The 27,802-nt window shown below is 36.8% G+C and overlaps 1 protein-coding gene across 4 annotated transcripts in view; it reads left to right on the top strand.

The window, feature by feature from the left end:
- LOC124162049 (zinc finger protein AEBP2) overlaps positions 1-19,662 on the top strand; it is a 138,052-nt gene extending 118,390 nt beyond the window's left edge. For all 4 annotated transcript variants that reach the window (XM_046538385.1, XM_046538387.1, XM_046538386.1 and 1 more), the window contains exons 3-7: positions 758-940; positions 2,233-2,407; positions 8,703-8,830; positions 10,048-10,115; positions 14,503-19,662. In XM_046538385.1, coding sequence (XP_046394341.1) covers positions 758-940; positions 2,233-2,407; positions 8,703-8,830; positions 10,048-10,115; positions 14,503-14,716 — 768 coding nt within the window. In that variant the 3' untranslated portion in view covers positions 14,717-19,662. The remainder of the gene's footprint in view (positions 1-757; positions 941-2,232; positions 2,408-8,702; positions 8,831-10,047; positions 10,116-14,502) is intronic.
- The last annotated feature ends 8,140 nt before the right edge of the window (positions 19,663-27,802 follow it).

Raw genomic sequence — 27,802 nt, 5'->3', positions numbered from 1 at the left:
GGTTTTAAACACCCAGCATATTTTAAGCATTGGGAAAAATCAAAATGTATTTAATGAAATAAATTTTCAAAAATAATCAACTGAAATGGCACAAAATTCCTGGAAACAGCTTTGGCAGTATTCATCACGTATACCGCTGAGGAGGGGCTGGGTGTAAAGGGGCTAAGTTGTAAAAATGAAAGGTAAAATGAATTACTGCAAAGTTACTAAGGAATGTGTTTTATTTGACGTTAAGATGCTTTCCTATTTTTGAATAGGTACTTTTCTTAGTCTCTGTCTGTGCTATTGGGACTAAAGAATATCATCTATTTTAAATTTCTAATTAGTGCTGTATTTAAGTTTTGGTGTGTAGTAAAGTGAGCGAGATCAGTATTTATTTCATTATGGTACTGCCATAGGAAATACTTAGCGGGGAGAGGATTTTGAAAAGTGTTAGAGGGTAGAATTTTGGGCAAATGTTGTAGAGGAAGGAAGAGAATACGATTTTTAGATAGAACGAAAGGGAGTAGTCCTTTGTGAATTGAAGAGGGAAGTGTGTGAAGGAAGGGAAGGCTGCCAGAATGCTTCCTAAGTACATTAATTTTAATTTAAAGTTAATCTACCTTAATCAATGAAATACTTTAATAGCAATAACTGGATGTAATTTTATTTCAAATACCAGTAAATACCTAGCTGATCGCAACTTGTGGATTTTAACCAAATGATGTTTACCTTATGTGGAATTCTGAAGTAATCTCTTGCATTTCTTCTTTTGCAGTCAAAGCATGTCAACTCTCAGGTTGAAGGCAGCGAAAACTTTGTATGCCTTTGGGTAGGTTGCAAGGTGTATGCACGGACGTCATGTTCAAGGTCATGGTTGGAGCGACATGTGCTGAGCCATGGAGGAAATAAGCCCTTTCGTTGCATCTTTGATGGGTGTGGTCAGAGGTTTAGTTCACAGGTAAGATGCTGATATTTTTTATTTTTCCTCCAAAACTATGTTTTAGCTGTTATTTCCGTAAAGGTTTTCAGTCATACAAATAGTTTCACCTATTACGGAGATGCTGATTTGTGATGAAAGTAATTGCAAGACAAATGAAATTTTTTGTTAAAAGATGTAAAATTACTCTAATATGTAATATTAGATAATTCAGCAATTTCATACTTACTTTGATAAAAAATATAGGTTTCTGATCTTCATCATTGATCTTTGAATTTGTAAAGAGACTACTTGATACTGGAAATGATTATGCATTGTAAATACTAATGTTTAGTTCATAAAAGTAAATTTATAAGATTTTGTTTGTTAAAGCTATTTTGGAAATGAAAAAATTTAGAAAATATTGTGCAAAATGAAAATTCCTTTTTTTATAGCAAGAAAATGCATGGGTATCAGTTCAGGAAGAAGTCTTTTTGACAGTTAATAACCTGCTTACCTTGGGTTTGCTCCACTTTGGTTCAATTTTGTGGGGGGTCTAGTATTTTGTGAGGCATTCTTTTTGTTACCCTTGTTGATATAATGTAAGAAAGGTACAATGCTTTATTTTCTCTATGGTTGTTGGTATAAAACGGGAGTGTTACTGTTGTGTTAAAAATTATAAGTGACATCTGTCACTTACAAAGAGTCAACTGTAATCAGATTTTTTTGCCCTTCATTTTTGGTGGATCTATCTATTGCATTCTTCTCCTTATGGTTCACTGTAAAGAATCAAACTCATTGCCTGTAACTTCAGTAAAATATGATTGGTGCTATGAATCTTTGATGGACACTCAATAATAGAAATATGATGAGTATTAGAATGCATTGGTTGAAAATTCATTGTAGATGGTGATGGAGCAAATAGAAGAACCTCTTTAATTCTCCTCTACTAGCTATTATTCATTAGAAGGGGCAAGTCTATAATTATATGTTGGTTATTGCTTTTGGAATTTCCACCTTCAATTTTCTAGTATTCAGTGGTTATACTCTGCAAAAAAAACTAGTTTTCTGGACTTAATTCTTCTTAAACATTTTATTAGGAAATTATTGTTACCCTGGAGTTACTAACGGGTTTTATATAGACTATGTCTCTTATCTATATTATTTTAAATCTGGGTTCATTTAGCTCTACTATTAATGTGGGTTCTTCCAGTTGCACTCTTTAGTTTACACAAAACCAGTGAAGCTATGTACATATGTGTATGCAATCTCCTGTATGGAGGCCTGCCTCGTTTCCTGCCTAATTTCTCTGATGTCAATTTGATTCTTTGTAGACAATGTTGGAGAGGCACGTCAATGGACACTTCAATGCAGCAAATGGCAGCCAGGGAAGCTGTACGGGTGGAATTGGGGGAAGTTCTGGTGTCAAGAGGAGCCTGGATTCAACCCCAAACAGGCCATTTAGGAGGAATGGAAAGAAGATTCGATATCGTAGGAGGCCATGGTCAGGTAGGGCAATGTTCTTAGGGAGAGATTTAGGGAGGAGGAGGGATGATGATGTTCCTCTTGCCAACAACCCTTGCAACTCGGCGGGAGAGGGCCTCACAGCCCAATTGCATCTTTGTCCCCACCAGCCTCACAATGGACCAACAGTGAGCTCTCAGCTACCATCACTAATATATTTAATAGATGATTTCATGGTGCACAAGTGGCGTGTTGTGAAGTTAGATGAAAGAAGCCATGATTGACGAGCGTTAGCAAAGTTAAGGCCATTTTACATGACACTCGGAAGAGTTCTGAATATTGAACCAAATTTAGAATACATACATGTAGTCACATCGTGCAACACTTTGTTGCAATCTGGAGGATAATGTATTGTGTAAACCTGTGCAAGAGAGACAACCTTCTTTTTGGCATTGAAGTTTTGAGAAAAACTTCTTTGGGCTTTTCTATCGATACTGTTGAAAGGCATTTGGAATTGCAGCACGTGCTATCAGCCATTATCTAAGCCTTGCACTATTGTCTCATCATTTACTCTGGCATGGAAGCATGCAGAGTACCAAATTCACCCCTCAACTTATCCCTGGAACTAGTGACGAGAGCATATTTGGTTGCTCATGTAACATAGTAACTGCCTTGCACTCTTATGTTACTGTTTATTCTTCTACAAAGGGTACTTGGGGAGTTCCCTGCTAATACTACATCATTGCCTCTACCACGTTGAAAGTCCTCCATTAAATTGTATAGATTTTAACCCCCTCTCACCATTTAATTTTAGGTTAAATATGTAGTGACCTTGTGACAACATGAAAATGAGATTATGAAAATGAGAAAGTAATTTATAATGGCAGGTTTCATTTCTGGAGACAAGGGTACTTGTTAGAGTTGGTAAGGGTTAGACCAAATGCATCAAAGATTGTAGTGCCTATATGATCCCTTACTGACCTCTGCACCTTAATCAATTAACAGTAAGGAAGGTGCGAGTGACTTTGTTGCCATAGGCAAGGAGATATCCAAGACTATTGAAGGGAAGAACAGTAATTATGTAGGCATGACAGTACTCTTTTATATTCTTAGTGCTTTCATCAGCATATGGCACCCTAAACAGATAAGAGAAGGAATTAAGTCAATGGCAAAGGTATCAAATATCTCATTTTACGGTAGATTAAAATGTGTAATTGCTGAAATCCATGTCTAAGTAACATTTATTTTATGAATTCCTTCTGGTGGGTCACAAGCATTTATTGCCGATGGAGTTGCTTATCTTTGTACTTCACTAATACGACTTCACAAATATCCCTGATGCCAAAATTAGTACTTATTTTAATTACAATTCTATATAAACACAACGTGCTACTACACACAAGAAGCAAACAACCTGCAACTAATGGTGTTGCGGATTCGTTGAAAATTGTACTTTCCTTTTTATTTCTTGCGGAAAATTTGAATGATGTTTTGTTATTTCAAGGCACAGGTGAAGATAGACTTGATAGGGTGTTATAAATTTTGTGACATTATTGGGAAATGATGATGATTGGGTGCTGTTAAATTAGGACTAGTGTATTACCATATCATCAGAGATATGTTGCCATCTTAGGTTATGGAAAGTCATTTTCAAAGAGTGGTCAACCATGTTGATTGCAAAAGTTTCCTATCACCATGAGCATTTTAACTTAAGTACTTACGCAAATCGTAAAAGGTACATTTGTATTCAATGTATTCAGATACAAATGATATTAAGAGGTAGCCCTTATCCTTGATCTTTTCACTTTTAATGTTTACTGTTTATGAAACATAACTACCTATCTGTGTGCACATTCTTTAGGCCACCTTGGGCTGACATTTGTCTAGATTAACTATAGGCTCTTAATATTTCCACTTCTACCAACTCTTAATGATATTGCATGGTGATTTAGCAATTTTGGTGTTTCGGTTTAGCAGTTTCGGTAGCAGCAATAGCTAACATAATCGCTTAGTGACACTGAAAGTGGTAAGGGAGCATGATAACTATTGACGGCCATTATTGTGGCAATAATGTTTACGTAATCAAGGCATTAGTGAATCAATTCAGATGTAATGATGAGTGAGCTAGAATGATTTGAAGGCTTTATGCAAAATTTAGGAGAATGGCTGTATGCTGATTTGAGTTTAACTTTCTGTTCTGAGAAGAGTGTTGTGTAGAAAGGTCTTGCCACTCTTAGATAATTTTAAAGACTTATGCTGCCAAGAGAAATGTGGAAATGGATGAAAGAAAAATGGATAGCTAGAAATTTCATCAATACACCTACCTAGTGACTAGTGGGGTCCAAGAGCATTCCAGAATTTGTGCCGTGCTTTTTCTTATGTTTGCTTTGTTTGGCAACGTTTAACATCTTGTGGTCAAGAAAGTTTATTTATACATTGTGAAGTATATTTTTTTGTGCTTATTTAATGTGATTGCATGCTGCTGCTAATATTTTCATTGCGTTTATAATTGGGTTGAGTTAAAGATTTTGGTTCAACAGATTTTGAATTAAATGACAGAGTAAAATTTGATGAAGTATTTTGATAAATACAGGCAATAAGAGACTGCATCAGTTTTTGATTAAGATAAAATTTTTATGGTCTATTCTTAATGTGTGGTTTATGTAGTCAGCCAATTTCCTAAATGTGGCTAGAAGGTTTGTTGTATGGTGTTATATTCAAGATTTGTGAAAGTGATAGTTTAATTTTAGTATTGATATCTTCAATTAAGAATACTTATTATACTCAATATTAGTTGTCACATTTCTATTAGGTAAATATGTATCAAGTAAATTGAGGTTTCAGGAAGTTCACTATGCTAAATTGGCTCAAATGGCCGTGATTCTTACATTTACTCTTATTATTCTCCGAGAATCATGTGGGGAGGATAATGAAAGCCTCTTAGTTTTTTATACCATTAGATTTATAAGTGTTAACAGTTATGTTGCAATTTATTTTCATTATCATCATTAATTTTATTATTGTGCATTAATAGATGTGTAGGTTTTTTTGAGAGATTTTCCCAGTAATTAAGCACACTAACTCAAAGAGATTTGCATTAGAAAAATAGCAAAAGCAGACTCTCTATCAGTATCATTCTTACTTTTGTGGGAACATAAAATTTTTGTGGAGAGCAAATTCTTAAAAACTTAAATTGTTTTCAGAGTTGAAAGGGCCTCTGCTGCAGCATTGCCTATCTTAGTTTGCAAAGTATGCAGACTGGATCTCTTAGATATTTTCGGAAGTTGAACTCATTGTCTTGGGTGCTGGCTTTGACCTTGGTTCTTACGCATTAATACTTTAACCTGGAAAGTGGCGAATTTTGTGCAATGGGATGCTGATTGAAGGCTCATTTTGCTGATTGCTTGCAAATTTGGTTAGTCTTTATCTTGAAAACGACAGAATTCTGATTGAGTTTCTCCTGTGGTAAATCTACATCACCTTCTGGCAATGCTCATCTTTTTCAATGGAAAGAGAAATTTTTCTGTCATTCATTTCCACTTATTATGATCCCTTTCTATTGCCTAATGACAATAAACTTTTTATAGTATCAGTACCAATCTTAAAATGTATTAATTGTCATGGCATCTTAGGGATTTGAGTAAAAGGAGAAATTAATGAGTCGAAAAAATTTCCTAAACACCCACTTGTGTTGCTGGTCTCATGTGGTTTATTCACAGGTACTTCGAAGGGAAGCTAATTTATTTTTCTGGAGAAATTATTTCCGTATTTTTACCTATGAGTTAGTGTACTTATATTCAAAATTTGCCATTACAGTCAAGTATTAGTTGAAACGTTGGAGTGCTAATTTTTCTGTAGGAGTGAATCTTTCTCCAGTAATTTTTCCCATGTGGGTTTTTTAACTCAAAAATAAAAAAATGATGTGGATGAGGGAAAAATCGGAACAAATTAGCTACTTTTCTACTCATTTATTGAATAGTGGTTGCTAAGGTAGTTAGATTTAATTACTTAGTGTTAACAAAGTATAATTTGTGGAGGATAATTCCATTTCATAGAATTGGCAAACTTCTTGTCTCCCAAGATTAACTACCTACTTGAAGAAATTATTTGTAAATACATACATAATAGCGCCTCACTACTTCTTGTACTTCATTAATGTGGCAAAGGTGCTGATCCATCGCTGCTAAAGCTTTCTTTTCATATCTCTGCCAGTTCAAGATGATTGTATTAAACTCTTTAATTGAGTTATGGGAAGATGGAAATTGCTTGATTTTAACAAAAATTGATTTTCCACTAGCTAGTTTTGCGGTGCAAAATTTGCTTTATTTATATGTTTCTATGAGAAATAAAATTACTTAAATCGCCTTGATTGATGTGGATAAGGCATTCAATAGTGTTATTTGGAAAGAGATATACCACATGCTGAAGGAAGACATGGGAATAAACAAATGCAATGCTAAAGTGATAGTTTGCTGTAATGAAGGACAAGGGAACCTCCAGTAACAAGAATTAGGATAGAGGATAAAAGCTAGGGGTAATAGAGGAATTTTCCTGCTTGGGAAACAATAACGAGAGTTGGTAGAAGCTAGAAAGAAATTGTGAGGAGAGTACAGCAAACTGAAATTGCATTGAAAGAACCTACTCATTAGCAAGAACACCTGTTTGGAAATGGATGATGAAAGTATTTGTTTGGTGTGACACTATATGAAAGCAAAACATGGGTTTATAATAAAACAAAAATGTAAGCCCTGGAGATGTGTCTGTACTGTCGCATGTTGAAGCTCATCTGGAAAGAGAGACACGAATGAAGAGAGGTGCTGTGAAGAGTTCAGGAAACCGAATCCTTGTGGAGGCATTAACAAAGGGGAAGGGACTAACTCATGGGTCACATTGTAAGACACAGCAACATCATTAGGACAATAGCCTGAGTTATACGGGGAAGGAATCACCACCGATGACGGAGAATGTCTTTCATGCAGTAGAATGATATGAATTGCACTACATACATAGAAATGAAGAGAAAGGCCGACCAAAGGGAGGATTGGTATATTGCTGCAAACCAACCTCGGCGTTGAACATAAAATAAGAAGATATGTTTCAAATTCACTGCGCAAAATTTGTTCTGATGTTAGGTAGTTGAAGAAAATAGCAAACTCAACTGAGACATTTTCATCCATTGGCAATCTGTATTAAATTTAGCTTAAATTTGCTGTGTTGAAAATTCTTTGAGTTGAATTTTTTCACGTTTCCCATGGATTTCAACTAAACTGATCTTATAATTTTATCAGGCCTGAATGCTCTTCAAAGCATTGAAACTCGGAAATGGTTGTTAGTTGTAATTGATATTTAATGCACATAGGCCATGAGATATTCATATTTGTTTTGTACAGGTATAATTCTTTTTAAGAGGAATACCCTAATTTTCTAGGTAGGAATTTAAATGAAAATTATCCCCCTATTTCTGCTCATTTTTAAGTACACTGAATTGGATCTCTATTTTGCAAATCTGAAATATACATTTTGGTTATTTGTGATCATATGCCTGTCTTCAGAATTGGTACTCCTTGATGTTTTGCTTTTATATCTATACATATGAATATTTTTGCATTATCCTAATCACTTCTTTGATATCATGAATGTAATAGCAAGATGATTTGATCTCGTCATGAAAATTAATTTGGAATAATGGCAGTGGTTAGTTATTTCCACTTGTCTCAGTGTCGTGATATGACGGTCTGATAAAAAGAGCCCTCTTGTAATGGAATTCAGTTATGGTACAATGCTGCCTTAAAATGTGTGCTATTTTGTGAAAAAGATTTGCTAATTTGCTCTGATTATCTGCTATAATTCCCTTTAGTGACCTATGAGGTAGAGTTTAGGCCTAAAGTCACTTTTGGGTAATTTTGCTAGAGAAAAATATCTTGACTGACGTTGTTTTCTTTCAATAATTGGTATGAATTCCATGGTTGAAGTTCCCTCTGGACTGTCGAGTCAGCTATTTAGCTTGGATTAATTCTGATCTTATTTAAAGTTAAAAATGTATTCGGTAGCTTCTGTGCTGTGCTATAGGCTCACTAGATCGCTTGTGCAGTCAGATATTTTCTTGAATTATAAACTAAAGAAATGTCTTTCATTCCGTGACCCTTACCAGAGTTAGCTTAATTTACCTAAGCATTCAAATGTATTCTTTAAAGATTTGAATTGTCGTAATGAGCTGTTGAGGGTGTGACCTTTTTCTGAACATGTTTGGTGATAGTTTCTTTGGTAATTAGTCCATACCCCTTTTTTTTCCTAATTCTGGCAATACTGAAAGTTAATGTGGGCCAATGTCTCTCCATAGCTCGCATGTTTGACTACTTCGATGCCGGTGTAATGGAAGAGCTTCAGCATCGATTGGTTGCAGTCACGGAGAAGGAGCTGACTGGGCAGGTCACCCCCCGAGGTGACGAAGTGCTGCTCACCAGCAAGGTAATAATGCCTCTCCTTTCTTTGTGTGGGAATAGTACTTTTTATTTCATTTGCTCTATAGATTTTTTGTAAAATTGCTGGGACTATCAGATATGACAGAAGTTTGATATTGAATAATAGTGTAAATATCACATCTTCGAGCAAATGATACTTCTCAAGTTACCTCTTGAAATTCATAGCTTATACTTAAAGTGAAAAATTGAGAGATTGTTCTCAGGGCTATGAGATTCACTCATTGCCCTGAGAACAATCTCTCTCAAAAAAAAATTTTGGAAACCCCCCCTGGACGAAATTACTGGCTACGCCACTGGATATACATGGTGTTCAGCAGTGGTGGATCCAGGATAGGGACTAGGGGGGCTAAGAGGGTTTAAAATTCCAGCAGTAGTGGGGGTCGGAAAAAAATTAGGATGGGGCCACTGGTGTTCAGTGACCAGGAAAACTGGGAGAATCTGGACTTATGCGTGAATTAATTTTTAGTCCCTGGAATTATGCATGAATTGTTCATGAATTTTTGCCTCAATCTGGAATTTCAAAATATTTTAATTCAAGTTCATTTCACTTAAAATTTTGCCAGTTCAACAGCCATTTTCTGGCCTGAAATCTGTTTGTCGTAATTTTAAGTGTAGTAGCTCTTTAGAATTATTACATCCGCATCGAAACGTGGAATGTCAGACAAGACAACAGAATTGAAATTTTTAGCCCTATAGTAAGGTTTAAAATCACTAAAAGTAGAATGTCAGGCGACGTCAACATCTACTTATCACATCAAAACAGCTTCTTGGCTTGCATTGAATAAATATAAATTTTAAATACAATGTGTTTTAACTAAAATAATACGTTAATGAAATACTATTTAATACTAATGAAGTAATTTTGAGTGCCTTAAGGTTCTTATCTATCACAGTAATCATGTAAGATTAACATGGAATTTCGTAAGATATCCTGGAAAACCTGGAGTTATGCATGATTTTTTCTGATTTGATTAGCTGCAAACCCTAGTATAGCAAATAATTTTCAATACATATGAAACTTGAATCTGCTCTCACTAAAGATGTACCTAATTCAAATTGTATTTTTTTGATAGATTTTCTTCTTACTCTTTAAATCCTGTGTTTCATCTTGTGGTCGTGTGAGTTCCTATTTCTGTGACTCTATTGACCTACATGTGAAGAAAAAATGTATATTTGTTAAGGCTATCTTTTTTACATCTACAGGTTTTAGCGAGGAGAACTGAGCTGGATGGAACGACCAAAGTCCTCTTGCGATGGTATCCGGCAGATATGTGAGTCTATGGCGTTCGTCTCCTTCTTTGCATTTCTAGACTGGTTGTAAAAACACGTGCCTCCAAATGATCCTTTTGTCCTGAGAGGATCAGTTATTCATAGTAGTCCTCTGCATTCACTCTCTTGCTCTGTATGGGTGGAACGTATGGGATTCAGTGTGATGATGTGTACCTAGCTTCCTGTGGATGCGTGCATGTGTTCAATTACTCCTGTGTTTTGATGAAGGTAGAATATAAAGGGAGTGGTATTAACCTGTTATTGTATCATTAGCATGATAATGGGATTCATGGATTGTTGAAAATTACAACTTTAAATGTATTCATAGTAGAGGATATATTATTCACTGTATATAAAACTATTAAACACATGTTTTTAGCATTCAAAAGCCTGTTCTTCCTTTGTGTTAAAAAAACCCAAGTACTGGTGGGTAATTATAACTGAATCAGGGAATTGAAGAGGAAGTACCATATTCATACCAAATTCCATGTATTCCAACCATCTAACAGTATAATACCATTTGATGCAAGGGAAGTAACTTTTTGACCTACTTCAATGAGGTCATTAGCTGCAAAGTTCATATCATTGAGCAGAGGGAATTCATTCATTTTACTCATTCAATCTGTAAGTCTAATCATTCAGCTTATCTTTCAAGGCAATTCAGCCTTGTTCCATTTCAAGTTAACCATGACTTCGATTTTTTGCTAGTGTTCAAAACTTCCCTTCAGTTCATAGACTTAATTACTGTTGAAATTGATGAGAAACTTGGGAAATTTGAAGTGCACGTTTTAAAAACCTTCCTTCACACACCCATCCCGATCCATGTCCTTCCTTTCACAGTCTTTCATGCCCTAACCCTATTCCTCAATGTATGGCTGCTCATATCCCTTTGGCAATCCAAGGAGGGATTGACAACCGTGCAATATCCTATGTGCCATGGATGGAAGTTTTTTCTGCCTTGTGTTTTTCCTCATTCTTTGTCTCCCTCAGAGGCGGTTAAGGGAAACGGTCCTTTGGGGCGTGTGCCGTGATTGGAAGGCCTTTTGGAACTTATGGTGGAACTGTTCCGTCGGCCATCGTTTATTGTGCATGTCGTGCACTTGTTAGAGCGTTAGGGAGTGAGGAAGGGGATAAGATGAGGTGGACAATGGCCACAGTTACGGGGAGTGTTATGCCCTGCATGTGTTTTGTCCAGCAATCTGGAGGACTGTGACAGAGGCAAGGTCAGGGAGGAGTCCAGCTTCCTGCCCGCAACGGGGGAGAATGTGGTGCCAAGGAATCACGTTGGCGAGCGATGATGACAACAGCAAATACGTTTACTGCATGTATTTGCTTATCAGAATAGAGCTTGGTGCCAGTTCGAAAAGTGTCATAGACTAGACGTTAAAACTCACTAGTGAAGAGAGGCAGAAATGTTGCCTATGGTAGCTGTGGCTGCTTAGAAATAGGCATTTATCTTGCCATCTGTTTTTTCTGTTACAACACTAGCATTACTTTCTCTAATTAGCATCCCTCTTAAGAATATTTCTAATGGGGAATCATAAATATGAAGTTTATTATCTTAATGGTCGCAGCTGCCATTGGCTTCATGAATTTCATTTGCTTCTCCTCACTTTGGTGCAGGGTTTCAGAGGTAGTCAATTTTGTGGCATTTCTTCAATTGGTCTAAATATTGCCCCTTCTTTCTGTCAGAAATATTTGTTGATAAGCGTGGGAGTTTGTCAGATAAATTTTTCTACATGTCACAGTTACACCCTTGCATTTGGAAGAAGATAATTGATCCATGGAGAGAGAATTATGAGAATTACGCTACTTTGTCAAACAAGTTGCTTCTCGAAAGATCATTTCATGGATAGGGGAGCTTCAATACTTATATAATTTTACAAATTATGATTCTTTGGATTTTTTTAGGAATTATTATTTCACCAAGTTGTAATTAGCGCCCACAAATTGCATATCTATACAGAAATAACTAGCTTCTTAAATTATTATCCTGTAATGATTATTAATGCAGGCAGTCTTACATTAAACTGTTTCGCACTCTTTGTATCAAGTTATAATGGGAAAGTTTTGATATTTGATGATAGTTATTTAATCATTTCATTATTTAAGCCAGACCCTATGGGTTGATAGGCAACTAAAGTTTCTTGTCGGATAGTTTTTTTCTCCTTGACGATTATTCTGAAATAGCTTTCAGCTAGAACTAAGACGTCCAAGTTGTGAATGTATCGTAATGTGTATTTTGACAAGATAATTCATATCCTGGTGATCGACATCCTCCTGGTCCCTTATCTAGTCTGCCATTTATCAAAAATCATCCCAAAATCTTAATCTCAAAGATAACCATCCTTTGTAGATCTTACTTGTGTCCATGTGTCCCTCTTATGAATCTAATAATTAGCAAGGCTAAAGATATTTGTAGAAATAATATTTATAGTACAGTTTGTTCATAAATATTGTCAGTTTTCTTATGGGAGTTCTTATTTTTAGAACCGAGGGAAATCATGACCCTCTGGCAAGAGATTTAAATGTGTGATGGATTCTAAATTTTATTGCAATAGCATTTTAACAGTTAATGATGCCTTAATAGTGCTAAAAGTAAAATAATTTAGGATGGAATTCATAGTAGACTCTAATAATGTTTTGTATAAATTTTAGTCTGCAATATTGTAGATTTACTATTCAGTTGAGTTAAATCAAGCCAAATTTTTACTGAACTATTGAAGTATCTTTAAATTGATAATAATGCTTCTCCTACAACCAGGAAAAACATGACATACTCTCCATTAATGGTTTGCATGTAGTTTTGTTTGGATCTGAATATAGCCCCCTTATGAGTGCATATCACCTCTCGATTTGTGTGGGCTGAATATCTGAAAAATCACCCCTCCCCCCATACTTATGCACTGGTATTTTTATTTGAGAGGAGGGGCTGTATTCAGATCAGTTCTTAGTTTATAGAGATTTCTGTCTTAAACAATTTCCTTTCTCATGAAAATATGGATTTATGCCCCCGAAGCCCTGTACTTTTAAATTATGGGCTCCTCTTGGGTGTGTTCCAATGAATGATTTTGGTATTGGCCTATGAAATGATGGTGGTGAACACATTTCTAGTCCAAGCCTAATACTTTTTAAAAATTGATCTTTATTGGGAGCCTGAATAGGATGAGATTCACTCATCCTTTTTTTCTTGAGAATATTGTGCTGTGTAATTTCATGCTGTTTTTAAAATTAAGGCTCTATTCTTGCAAAGCTTAATGTGCTATGCACAAACTCTGGTTGCGAAGATTTAAAATGTATGCCTACCAAGCAGAAATTGATTCAACCATTATGACTAAACTGTGGAAAAATTGAAGTTACCAAATAAGTGATCAAGAGGAAGTGGAAATTGTGAGAGAACTAGGAACAGAATGTATTTTTTTTTGAGAATCAATGAGCCAGCATATGGAAATGGAGGAAGTTTTCTTGCCTGTGTGACCATGTCTGCACTCATTCAGTTGGATGCATGTGTTGGGTGTGTGTGGTCGTTTCAATTTCACAATGATGAAAACTCTTTAAGGATGAGAGTAACGTATATGTAGAGAAAGCTGTTCATCCATTACCTCCTTCTTTATCTTTCTCATACCTTGTGGTGATTTGTCTTTTTCTGTAGATTAGACATTATTGTGTAAACCTTATTGTTGCCTTTTATATCAGTACTGTATGGCTGAGTTAACTATCTGTAACCATTATCAAGAAATGTTAAGCAGCATTCTATAAAAAAATCACGTTGTTGAAGAGCATTGCATATCATTCGTTATTTCATGTATATAATTATTACAATTTCTTACCTTTTTTTAGAAACACTTAACATGATGTGGCAATAAATACAGGGGAATCCAATGGTAGAATAAATGATGGGCTTTATTTTTGAAGAATTTTTTCAGTTTAGGGATCATAAAAAACTTCTTTTTTTTTCAACTTTTTGTTTTGGATATAAGATAGGTTGCTAAAGCATTAAAATATTGAATTTTGTATAAAGACTTCGTTGGATAGAGCTCTACAGTACTGATAGGTATCTCTAGGCTAAATTCACTTACATTTATTAGCTCTCGTGCATCAGTGTTCTTAGCAAAATATGATATTCAAGTGGTCATTCCCATAACATCATAGTGTGAATGTTTACTTGATATGCTTTTGTTCTTCAACATACAATTTTGCCATGCTTTCATTGCATTAATATCCTAAGATGGAGATCCATGCAAAACCTTTACTAAATTTTTATTTTTTTCTCTTAATTGTGATAATATTTGTGTGTTGTGCGTGTTGAGTGCAGACATGGATTACGCAGACAGGTGATCTCTTTCGGGTGCTATTGCTAACAGAATGTGTTTTTCTCTTCTCTTTCAGTCTTCCTGACGAATGGGTATCGGAGGGAGAAGTCTCATCCCAACGTACCTTCCCCATCCGCACCCTCCCGCCTTCGGCCCACTGTTCTCTGCGTGCCGCCCTGTTTGGATCCACAGCACCCAAGCACCGACGCAAGACGAAAGCACCACCGAAGCAGCCGTCACTCCCGGCCAGCCCCCTGTCTTGGTCGTCAGCTGCGTCATCGTTGTCGTGACAATCTCACCAGGAGAAGCGTTGGAAGAAGTGATGTGCGCATGGGACGATGCCTTCCCATGAGTCCCTAGCCCCTACTGTGTGCTGCACAACTACCTCTTTGAAACCTCGTGGGCCACGATGCCTTGAGAGAGGGCTATCCTCACACCCCAACTGGGCTTGTAAGATATCTTCTGTACATAGGGGAGGATTATCCTTAGCCTAAATTTCCTATCCCGGAGAGACATTGAAATGCCCTTTTCTAAACCTTGAAGTCTCTTGCCTTGTGCATCAAGGGGAGAGAAGACCCTTTGGAGATGCTGAAAATGGAGACTGCTCCCGTAGCAACCAGCCATCAACACTGCCAGTGTATGGACTAAGAAAAGACCTGAGATCTGTTTTATTGGATCGGGCATAAGAGGTAGACGCTTGTACATAATCAAGTTGGAATTTTGAGAGACAAACCGGATGATTTGTAGTAGTTGCCATTGTCTTTGTGTTATATTTCCTTTTTCTGCCCCTAATCACTTCATGTGCTCAGTTTTGCCTTAAATTATTTCATAGCTTTATATTTTCCTTGACACTTCTTGTTTGCCATCGGAACCTCAGTCACTCCTTCCCAAACCCTAATGTCCCTTTTTGTTCTGAGCACTTGCATTGTACATTGAGAGTTATTTAGGAGCTGAGATCCTGGCAATGGGTCAATGCCAAAATGTTTATATATGAAATTCTGGACATGTGATTGGGGGGTTTTTATGTGGTCCTTAATAACCTCTTTTAAGGTAAGAGGGATATAGAGGAAAATGTAACGTTAATAATAATTTAATCACTGCCATCCCGACCTGCCATTTGTCGTTTGTGATTTTCTCCCAGTTTTTGTTGTGTTTCGGTGCAATCAATGGCCTTTTCTTGATTGTGCTGAGTGAGAGAGACAAAGCAATATCTGACTCATATTGCTGCCTAAGAAGGCAGACTTAGCCCAAATGATATGCAAAACCACTGCCAATGAACTGTTAACATTGCCATGATTGTCTTGATTGCCAGAGCTCCTAAATTTGTAGGGAATGTTTTTGATTGTTTTTTTTTTTTCTTATTTGTATTGGCTCACCCCACTCTGGTTGTTCCCCTTGCCCTGCTGCCCTTGCGTCTACTAAGGTCTGGGCTCCACTCCTGTGAGCTCAACCTCTTGGTTGAGTCAATGATGGGAGCCTGTGACATTTGCATTGGTGAATCTTCGTGTTTGTTCGTCACTGTATTTTAAGTGGGAGTGGGCAGCAGGGTAGTTTGGATGGGAGGGGAAATTCTTGATCTCCACTTTATTTTATTTTGTTGTTTTGTAGCTTTTAGTGAATATAATGTATTAATTATTATGGATGATGTCAAGAGTAGCAGAGGTAGAATGGTTTGTTGTCTTGAGAGAAGGCTCAGAAGAAGAACCAGTGAATTGTTCTTGATGTTGTAGTAACCAAGGCTAAAAGGATGATGATGTGGATTCTCGACTGATCAAACTTAGAATTCGTCCGCACTGCCAAAGTGTTTTACTGCCAATTTTGTAGGGGAGGACTCCTTATCATATGGGCCCATACGTGGTCTTAGAAGTTGGAGTGATATAGAATGTAAGCTTATGGAGATGGCGGGGTTGTGTCTCCTTATCTTATTCCCCTCCTCTCGTTTCGGTCTGCAAATTCCCTGTAGATGCGCTCTTTTTGATGCCGGAGCTCTCGTGGAATGTTAGAGAAAATATGGCTTTAGGAAGGAAATGCCTTTAACCCCTTGATGGTGGGCCATCCACTGCCCATAATATCAAATACGAAACTGCCAAACATTATTGCTAAATTTTTTATTTGTTCTGTGTACGATGCACTCTTAGTAAAAAAAAAGAGAACGGAAATAAATGCACCTTGCTCACTGGCTAGTCAGGGAACTGTAGGGTTTTTCCCATCACAGGTTGTATGCATTCACAACATTTCAAGCGTTTGTGCATTTAGTCATGCTTGAATGCATGCAATATTCTTTGTGTTCAATCTCTCTCGCTCCATCCTCACTCTCTCTGGCTTCTTCTCTCTCGTAGAGCCCGTATAATTCCGTTTCACTGCCTTAGCAGCCATTGCTATCATCTATTTTAGTGTATATGTCGGGCAGTCACCTTTTTGTAGCCCTTCCACTGCTGCCCTTCTATCTTTCTCGTGCATCATTGAAGTTGCTTATGTCGTCATCAGTCGTCAGTGTGAGAGGGAATAAAAGATTTTATCTGTTGGTGTATTAAATAATTGTAATTTAACGTTATTTGGAAAAAAAAATTTTTTGTGCTATCACACTTCCCAAATCTTGCTTTTCTCATCTTATGGCTCACATAACAGTGGCTGTTTTTCATTTTCTGAATTTTCTCTGCTTGAATTCCACGGTGCACAACAAGGTAGGAGGAGATGAAGAGGGGGAGATTATTTGCCTTCAAATCATTTAAAGAAGGCTCAACCTATAGGGGGCCAGCTGTCATTGTGTTCTAGAATCAATGGTGATATCAAATTGTATCCTGAGGCAGAAAAGCTGTTGATGTTGATCTCATTTCTATTCCAAAAATGGCATAGAAATTTCATTTTAAGCATTTTGGTCAGTAGGGAACAGTTTTTTTTGGCAAACCAACAGTATGGATTGTTGATTGCCTAGCATTCCTTATTGTGTACTTTGCATTTCTTGTCCTGGTGAGGTTTCGTGAAGTGCCGGCCGAGACTTGGCATTAGGGCGGTGGGAGCTTTGGATGGTTTGGAAGTGCAAAGTGAGGCGTTGTGATCAAATGTGTGAATGCTTGGTTGGTGCACTTCAGTGTGTGTATGTGTGTGTTTTATCAAGTGAGCGTATCATTGCCATTGTATTGAGCAGTTTCTTCCCATCCTCAGGTTTTTTCTAGTGCCTTTCTCCGCATTGATGGTTGCCCATATTGGCAATTCACATGAGTTAACAATGTCAGGGACGAGGCTGGCTTAAAGAGAGAGTGGGGAAAAGAGAGAGAGAGATTAGGGGTGAGGTAGGGCTAACGGACGAGTGCTTTGGGTTGGACTTGTTGGGGGAGACGTTTGCTGTATATTCTGTTCGATTGAGGGGAGAGTTAATTTGTCTTTCTACAATGCCTAACATTGTGCTGAGCAGCAAAATTAATGGAGAAATTACCGACGTTATGGTCTGAATATTTGCCCCAGCGTTGTTTTTTTTATTTATGACTGTAAGCATACAATTATAGGAACTTTTTTTGTTGAAGCTTTTATGCCTGCTTAACCCTCATGTGACTGAAAAAAAATTGTGGTCGTCTTGTTGATTATTATTGCATTAGGGGAAGTGATGAAACTGTGTCGTTAAAATATGAAATTGGACAGAGCTTTTAAATGGAAATGTTGTAATTCTCCCCTTGTTCCTTCTAATTACTACTGTATATTAATTGTAAATATATATATTCAATTATAAGGTTATATTCACATATACACATATGTATGTGTGTATGTATCTATATTATTTATCCCCGATAAGGAGAAGGAAGTGGGAGGGGAACTTGATGGAAAATGACAGCAGAAATCTTGAGATGCGGAACGTTGTTTGATCGGGAGAGCGAAGTGGAGGGTTGTTGCCAAGGGAATTCATACCACATAGTGCTTGTAGAGGGCATCTTGTGCTCCTCATCCATTGCTCCTTTATTTAAACTAATTGATTCCCCCTCCCCCATAGCTGCAAAAATGTTTAATATTTTAGTGAGGTGTAACGCATGTTTGATTACGTAGAAGTTCATATTTATTGGAAAAGTGCATTCCCTCTCTCCTCGAATGTGCTGCTGAATGTGTGTGTGTGTGTGTGTGCATGAGCAGTTGAGTTGTGTTGCGCTTGCGTGGTTGCTTGTGGATGGGGCGATGCGTTTGCGGCCCACCCACCCACCCTTGTTTAGGTCTGATTTAGGTAATGAGGGAGACAGAGGCTATGCAACCATTGTTCAGAGCCTGTGTGTGTTGCCACACTACTGATTGTGTCTTGTAATTCCCTGCCGAGGGTTGTGCCATGGTGACATGGTTCAAGTTGACCAAGAGACTCGTGACTATCACAAGTTGGAACATGTAGGTGCCCTTGTTGAAGGAATATTCCACCTCTTATCTTTAAAAAGACTTAAGGATTTAGAGAAAGCATCATCATCTTGCCTTGAGTCCAAAACTGACCAATAGGTAGAAAAAGGGTGGATTGCAAGATCTCATTGGCCATCTCTAATTTAAATACCTTTCCAATGTGGGAAGGCGATTGTAATAGGTTTTTGAGCCAAGGGTAGAAGTGATTGCAAAGGGGAATAAATCTCGTTATAATTTTTTGGGTCATTGTATTTTTTATTGTAATGCTTCAATTATAAATGAAAGTGGTAGATGTAGGGTAAGGGAATAAAATTATGAATCTATGAATTTTGCCAAATTTATGAGTTAATTTGGCTTTTTTTTTGTTGTGGAGACTTGATAGCAAAATATAATTGAAGCATAGTGTACAAATAATTAACATGATGTGTGATGTTTTATATTAAAAATACTTTAGAAATGTACACTGACAATTGTGTTCAATATTGTTGAAGGATTTTAATAATTATTTTTAAATTTCAAAATTGATAGTATGGTAATGGAAAGTGAGTTTAATTTGGTAGATCCAGCAAAGAATTACGTTTATGGAAAGTATTGTGTTGTGAAAATCGTTTGCATTAAGCTTTCACATTTTCAGAAACAAAGATGCAGTGTTTGATGGTTAAAATATGCCTTGAATTTAAAAAATTTATGAAATATTGTTTCTAAGTTTGTATATTGTTTCCCCTTTGAAATCAGATTAGATTGGCTATGTAGAGTGGGATACATTTGTGATAAGGGATGACATCAATCAGTTTATGTGTTCCATGAATTTTGAATGCAGTGTTTATTGTATGTGAATGAGTAAAATGAGAGTGATAATTGCAAATATTGTATTCCTTTATTATCCTTTTATTCATAACTATGAATGGCATCATAATGTTTAGCTGATTGGCTTCATCGGGAAGTACGTGGAGACTTAAGTTTACTTCTGGATAAGGTCAAATGTAAATGCGTGCAATACCTCCAAGGATATCCTTTATTTTGATTTAGTACTTCATTGAGAATGAAGCTCTAAAAGACTACCATCAGCCTATCCAGATAGTAAAGGTTTCGAATAAAAATGTAGTCGACAGATTTTTTTTAGGATTGAAATTTTGTCGGCTCCTGAAGGGACATACCTTAAATCACTTCACTAAGTTTGATGAGATTTTTTATAGTAGTCATCCTAATTATCCAGTCCTTCCTGAAAGAACAACACCACTAATGATGATAGGCATTGCTGCAAGAAGTGTTTCTTGTCTTCATTTTGAAAATATTTACAGGCTAGTCATGCATCAAATTAAAGAGAAAATGGTAATCAGATGGTTCCCCTTCTGAACTGTGAGGTGATTGATAAATTGGTTGATGGAATTGATCCTCACTGAACTGCTGAATAAGTTTTTGACTGACTTGGTTTTGTGGACACTGTGAGCATTTAGGGAAACAATCAACCAAGCTTGCATAAATTTTTGCATTGACTTGCCTTCTGAGATCATCATTGACAATGGAAGGCCAGTCACTCATCATCGACATTTGTTTGTCCTCCATTGAACTTGCTACCCACGTTTTCACCTTTCCAGTGCTCATAGCATTTCCACCTTTAGCTTCATATGTGAAACAATGAATTCAGCCAGCTTTTATGATCCTTGTATTAAAAAAAAGTCACAGAAGGAATCTCACAGCTGGCAGATTCAGGAATTGTCTCAAACATTTTAATTTCACTCGTTGTCAGTGAAGAAAATAAAAAATGACAAAATGGCCAAAAAGGCATTTATTTGTAGCCATAGAGCCAAGGAGACTAGTACATATAGTCGTAACAACAACAGCAGCATTGCGGTGGTAATAGAACAAAATGGTACTTTCTGGATATGCCTTGTAGATTTGTGAAAATTACATATGATGGGGTGAGAAGCCAAGGGGTAAAAGTGATTTTTTTCTGAACAGAGTTAGGCACAGACATTGATAGAAGGAATGCGAAAAAAACTTGGTGGCAAAAGGATAAAAATGGTTCTCTGTTCTGTGCTGACATCGAGTGGAAAATCAAATGCACTACTAAAGATCTAGTTGATCTCGTATGTTTTCTTTGCTTAATTTCTGTACCTAGCTGTGTTTAGAAAAAAAATCACTTGTGCCTCTTGGCTTCTCAAGCACTCAAGTGATTTAAATGGAAAAAATTGTTATTGTCTGGCTGATAGTTCATGGAGCTCTGAATAGAAATACATATTTAATGAGATGATAGATAGATTGTATGGCTGATGGGGACTTTTTCAAGTGTCCTGGATCTAACGTGTTTCTTAGTTAATTTTCCCCTCACCATGTTTACCCTGGCTTTTCAGCTTACAAGAGCATCGTAATTACGGTATTAAGTTTTGCAAAATTTAAGTCACCCATCCAACCTTCCTCCGGACCCAGCATTACAAACTTGAGTGTTCATACAGGAATAGGTGTGTCAGTAAGGCTAAGGCCTTGCCGCTGATTTGATAATAAAAAAATAGAAGTATGTAATCAATTGAGCCTGGAGTCATGGCATGTTATTACATTACATATTTCCTGTGGATTGGAGGAAAAAAGTAAAATATTCTTGACCATTAACTTTTTAAAATGGCATTCCATTTTTTACTATGCATGTGATTTCCAGATATTCAAGTTTGCTAAATAGTCATAGTTAATTTTGCCATACATAATTTCAGGTGGTAAAATGTACAAGGGAACCTGAGTCCTAGACACTTAATTATTTATTAAAATCACTAAGCTCACTATTAGAATGAATTCACTTGATATAGCTCCCTTCACCCAGTAATTTAACGTGAAGGTAGTGAAACAGTTGGAATAAGTGAGGGCAGTTTACCGCTTACTGAACCTCAGCTATGCTAATTTTCACACATCCAGGGTAAACGGGCTAGTTCCTTTTCCTGGGCCACATATCACTTTGGGCGTTTTATTTTGGAGTGGACGGGTCAAAATTTTGAAGTTTCGGTTGGACCAGGTCGGACTTTTTTTTGTCCCTCGGGTCGGGTGACATCTTATAATTTGATCGAAATTTTTTTCTAGAAACTTTCGGAGAATTATCAAAAAACTCATTTGTGAAGGCCATGGCTCTGATATATGGGAATTAAAGAAAAAGAAACAATCTACACCCACATGGTGAACTAAAGTGTAATTGCATGTATAGGTTCAAAATAGATTCGATATCTGCAAGCAGTTGACTTTAATAATAACAAAAAAATATGATTATATGTTTTGAATTTTTTTCTTTGAATCTGCACTGAAATCTAAAAAAAATTCTTAAATAACCTTTTCGAATAACAGTTTGTAAAAAGCTTTAGGTTCTCTTTCATCTTCTGACAGCCAAATTTTATTTATTTTTATACATATGTAAATTAACCAACCAACGGAAGAGTAGAATTTAATAGTAAAATAAAAACTTTGGTTCAAGTAATCTGGGTTATTTTTCATTACACTATTCATATATGCTTGAGATAGACGCCAGCATCGCGGGGGCCCCTTAATCTCAGGGCCCTTGAGGATCGCTGATCAGCTGACCTGGCCAGACCGCCCCTGGTTATGATATTGAACTCTGGATAATCTTTTATTTTCCTTTCGGTCAGAGAATTATTTTAATGTTTTTACCTTATTGAGAGAGTTGTACTCCACTTCTAAGTTTTCAGGGGTGCATTTCATATCCTCCTTTTTTCAAAATACATAAAAAAGCTATTAATCAGGTTACTGTTTATAAAAAAAAGCTGCTCACATGCATTGGATGCTAATTTTAGTCCAGCAGAAATATTTTCCTGCGATTATCACACACTATCACAATGACAACATGCACAGATAGGGGTCAGCTCTCACTCAACATGCACCATTCATTCCTCTACCTACATCAGTTTTGATTCGGATGGACATGAACTTAAAAGCATGATAGAAAGCTACATGTGCATCAACCAAATTGTAGTACTTGGCATATATCTTTTTGGTTGGACATGTCGAAAGAAGATAATGATTAAATTTTTTAATTCTGATATGGCAGAATTTTTATCACAAGTGATTGGGAATACCAATTTTTAAACAACAGAGTATCTATATGTTAGGAAGGATTCAAATATGCTGGTGTATGATGTATGCGGAATACGAATTAAGTAGGTACTCCGGTGGAGAATATGAAATTCACAAATTAAGGACCACATTATTGTATCTTTCAGCTTTCCCTTTCCTCTCAATTCCACCACATCTTGATTACCCTTTATATTTCATGCAGCAACTCTCAGAGTCCTGCGGAAACTTAAATTAGGTACCTAATGTCAGGGGTGGATTCAGCATCAAAATTTTAAGGGAACAGGGGGTTCATGACTTGGGTCCAGGGAGTATGGATTACTCCCCTAGGAAAGAGGGGCGTTTTTAAACTAGAGAGTGCTACACTCGACATAAATACACTATTCAAACTTGTCTCACTTTTGGGATTTGAAGCCATCCATATGCAGTGGCGTAGCCAGGAATTTCGTTCGGGGGGGTCCAAAATCAGGGGGGAAATTTTTTGAAAAACAGGGTACAAAATACATAGGAGGTTTTGAACTAATTTTAATGCTTTTCATAATCGAAAAAACTTCATTTGTTAAAAAATATTTTGTAAATTCATGATTTTTCAATATTTTGTTATCTTTTATGGAGAAAAATAATTGTGTCATTACATTTTGGGGGGACGGACGGACCCCCCTGGCTACGCCACTGTCATACACTCTCCCTTTGCCTTGAAACTCTTCGTGTGAAAGCTGCTAGGGGTAAAATATGATCGGCAGTTTTTAAATAGAAATAAATATCCTTAATCCTAGCTATGTCAACCAAGTATAAATACACTGAAATTTAATGCATTGAAAGAAATAATTATTTTAAGCACTTGATGGTAAAAGAGTGGCTTTTGTATGGTGGTAAAATATGATCGGCAGTTTTTAAATAGAAATAAATATCCTTAATCCTATGTCAACCAAGTATAAATACACTGAAATTTAATGCATTGAAAGAAATAATTATTTTAAGCACTTGATGGTTAAAGAGTGGCTTTTATATGGTGGTAAAATATGATCGGTAGTTTTTAAATAGAAATAAATATCCTTAATCCTATGTCAACCAAGTATAAATACTCTGAAATTTAATGCATTAAAAGAAATAATTATTTTAAGCACTTGATGGTTAAAGAGTGGCTTTTGTATGGTGGTAAAATATGATCGGCAGTTTTTAAATAGAAATAAATATCCTTAATCCTATGTCAACCAAGTATAAATACACTGAAATTTAATGCATTGAAAGAAATAATTATTTTAAGCACTTGATGGTTAAAGAGTGGCTTTTATATGGTGGTTATGCTGCGCAAAAATACGAACATTTTTGAAAATAACTTGCTAACACCTCGTCGGTTAACATTGTAATCCCATAAAATTTATTCTAAGATGAGTTGTACGGTGAGATCAATTGCATGTGAATTATTGATCACTTTTCTCTCGCTCACCATCGGGTGAGAGAGAGAGAAAATAAGAGGGAGTTGCACAAACCATTCGGCTTAATGACTTCGCACAAAATTGCATGGTAACTTTTTCCCCCGTTTCTATTCTCAGCATAAAAAACGCCAAGAAGGACTCTCCGTCAGCCAGTAAAATTTTGACTCGTGGTTTCCTAGCGCGGCCAAAATTTTCGCCAAACTACGTCGAAGATTACAAAAAACAGAGAGCAACCAATCGTGTGTTGCATGAAAATTCGTCTAATCCGAAATCGTAAGACTTTTCCCTTACGAAAGCCTCTGATGACGCCAAGAATTTTTTTCTCCCTCTGCGGTTTACTAATAAAAACAGAATTGGTCGCCCAAACGCAGAAATAGTTTCGTATTTCGGCCACCGCGCCCGGAAACGCGATTACGAGCGGGTGGGGTTTGTTATGGGCGAGGGGGAATTCGGTATTTTCGAGGCACGGAGAAGACAAAGGAATAATTGCAGGCCGTCTGGAAACCGACAAAATAAAAGTTGGCCGAAAGAGAAATAATGATCAAAAAACAACAATGACAAACCTATTTCTCCGAGTGAAAACTTGGAAGTGGTATCGCGGCAACGGCTGTCACCGGGGGCGGAGGATGGGAAGGCGGCCGGTCGGTGGAAGGACTTGGCGGTGGAAGAAGGCTTGGTGCGGTGGGTGCGAATTGTTCAACTACAGAACTCAATACGATAAAATAACTATGCCCCCTCCCTCTGAGCCCCCCCTCCACGAGGTGATGGCAAGAATTGCGCATCTGGCCATCTTGGGAACGACCTCCGCTCCCATGAAATTTATTGAATATTATAAAAAGGATCCTAAAGTGTGCCTCTAAATGTGTTGTCACCCACCGCGCATTTAAATAGGTTTACAAAAGTCGCCACTCGCGTCGCTGACGGCTAAATTGGTCCGAGCTTTACGCGGAAATTAAGTATGATTAGGGGTGTAAACCGATTTTAATATACCTACATGATGGTGCAATCTATCAAATTCATAACCTTTCAATGCTATTACTCGCAATTGCAAACATTTTTCTGCAAAATATTGGAAAAGAGTGGATCGCATTGCCCTCATCACCGCGCCGCGGACATTTTTGAAAACCGATTAAAATGCGACCGAAGTGGCAACAGAAATCAGACTTTAACGGGATGGAATTGAGCCTCCTCTTTGCAGTCTCCTTGATATTATAAAAGAGGGTTCTTCATTCGGCTACGTATGTTTTCACCCAACGTGCATTTAATTATAATAATACGTAACTATAATGCGGTCTGATGTCCCTTTACAAATCATTACAATAGACATAGTGACATGAGAATAAAATAAAAAATAGATATTTTTATGCAAAAATGTTTTGAATGCATTTTGCAATAAATGAAAAATATGCGTTCATATACCAGGTTTATTGAAATCCCTCGTTATTCATCGCCGCACTGCGGACATTTTTGAAATCTGGCTAAAATGCTCCCCATGTGGAAATATTAATCAAGCTTTTGCGGGAAGGAGTCGGGCTTCCTTTATCTTTCCCCTTGTCCGCTACGTGGAAATCAGGGGCGTTCTGGCCAGATTGGATGGTCGGCGATCGCCGAGGGCCCCGAGCATAGGGAGCCGCCACAACGCTCGCGTCTGTGAAGCGTGTATGAAAAGTGTAATAAAAAAGGCTAAGATTACTTGAACGAAAGTTATTTTTCTATTATAAAATAATACGTTTTCATTAGTTGCTTTATTCAAAGCATACTAACTGTAAGTCATGTAAGATTGCTTGAAAATAAATAAGATAAAGTATTAGAAGAAAAAGAGAGCTTAAAGCTTTTTTGAAAGGGTTATTTGAAATATAAAAAAAAAAAAGATTTCAGTGCCGTTTAACAAATTCACTGAATAGAAAATAGAATCCTTATACATTATTCAACTTCATAAACTGTGAAATTCTCATTAAAAATCAGGAGAAAACTCTAAGTAGTCAGAAGAAAAAAGAGAACCTGATGCTTTTTGAAAGGGTTATTCGAAAAGGTTTTTTTAAGTTTTTTTTAGATTTCAGTGCAATGGGGAACTTGCATGAATTTTTTTTATTTCATAGGCGGACAGAAAATTATTTTCTGAATACAACAAAGAAAACCGCATGTAAATCTGAGTTTTCCTTCGCGAGATATTTAATGATAAATATTACGAATTTTAAAGCGCGGGAAAAACTCCCTCACCCCCCAAGCCACTGCCGACGAAGCCTCGATGACGTCAAAGGTGCCTAAACATCACGCGAAGCTATTGTTGTGATTGTTTGTAGTAGTTGCCAGCAGTTGTGAGAGCTTCGTTTGTTAGACGTGTTGAATATTTTATATTTAAAGATAAATATCCGACGATAGAGGCTAGGAAGCCCTCGTGTTTTGCATTATTTATAATATTAATATCTGAGTAAGGGCATAAAATATAAAACTGGAGCAGTTAAACCAAAAATTTGATAATACCTAAATAACATCGTTGTAGGAGTCTGAGCCACGGCCATTGGAAAGGGGATACGTTAATTGTAAGTTGATGTTATCGACGGCATATCATTCATTTAAGTATGTAATTAGAACGATTTTGATGTTTACTAATGTCCGCTTAGCTTTTATATACAATAACTTCATCCGTTTATTCGTAGGTACCGGAGAATTCGTCGTTTAGGACTGTCTGTGCTTGTATTATGAGGTGAATTCCAGTCAATGCAACTTTTGCTCGCTGATTGGAGACATCTAGGAACATTTTTGTGCCAAAATAGTGTTATTTCCAACGTGACATCTCCCGTTAAGCTACTGCTAATAATCACAGTGCCAGTGGTTGTAATGCACAAAGTTTGACAAGGTTGAAAAATATCGGCCATGAGTTATCAGTGTTCCATCGTGATTGAATTGTAAAAAGTGCTACTATACGCTATCGATAAATGTCTAACAGTAGTGTAAAAATTGTCAGTGGCGTGCTAATCTCCGTTGTTCACCGTAGATATGACATTTCACGATCACGCTATTGAAATAAAAACTGTGTGTGAAGTTTGTTATTCCATTATTTCAACGAATAGTAGTGAGAAATGTCACCTGTGTCACTTGTGTGGGATAATTTAAGGGTTTAAATCAGTGAATAAATAGTTGTATTCATCATAACGAGTTCTGTTATTGTATGTTGTACGTGATGAATATAAGAATGTGATAGTGGCATCCAGTTTTTGATAAGAGTATTTGCCTATTTCCCACTATATTATTATGGTATATGCTAGTATATTGTTTATGGATTTACGTATATTATTGAAATAGGTTGTAGCTTGTGTGTGTGTTGGCAGCGGAACCGATTCGCGATCTCACATGTGGATTGTGTGCAGACTGTTTTGCTGTGAATTCGTACCGTAGGGCGGATAGGACTACCTTCTCCGTTAATCCGGCGTTGCCAAATTCAACAGCACAGCTTACTCTAATGTCAACAGAACAGCTTACGATCGTTATCCTCCA

The sequence above is a fragment of the Ischnura elegans genome, chromosome 7, assembly GCF_921293095.1.
Source record: "Ischnura elegans chromosome 7, ioIscEleg1.1, whole genome shotgun sequence".
Classification (NCBI taxonomy): Eukaryota; Metazoa; Arthropoda; class Insecta; order Odonata; family Coenagrionidae; genus Ischnura; species Ischnura elegans.
The sequence above is the reverse complement of the archived record's forward strand: the minus strand, read 5'-3'. Positions and strand labels throughout refer to the sequence as shown.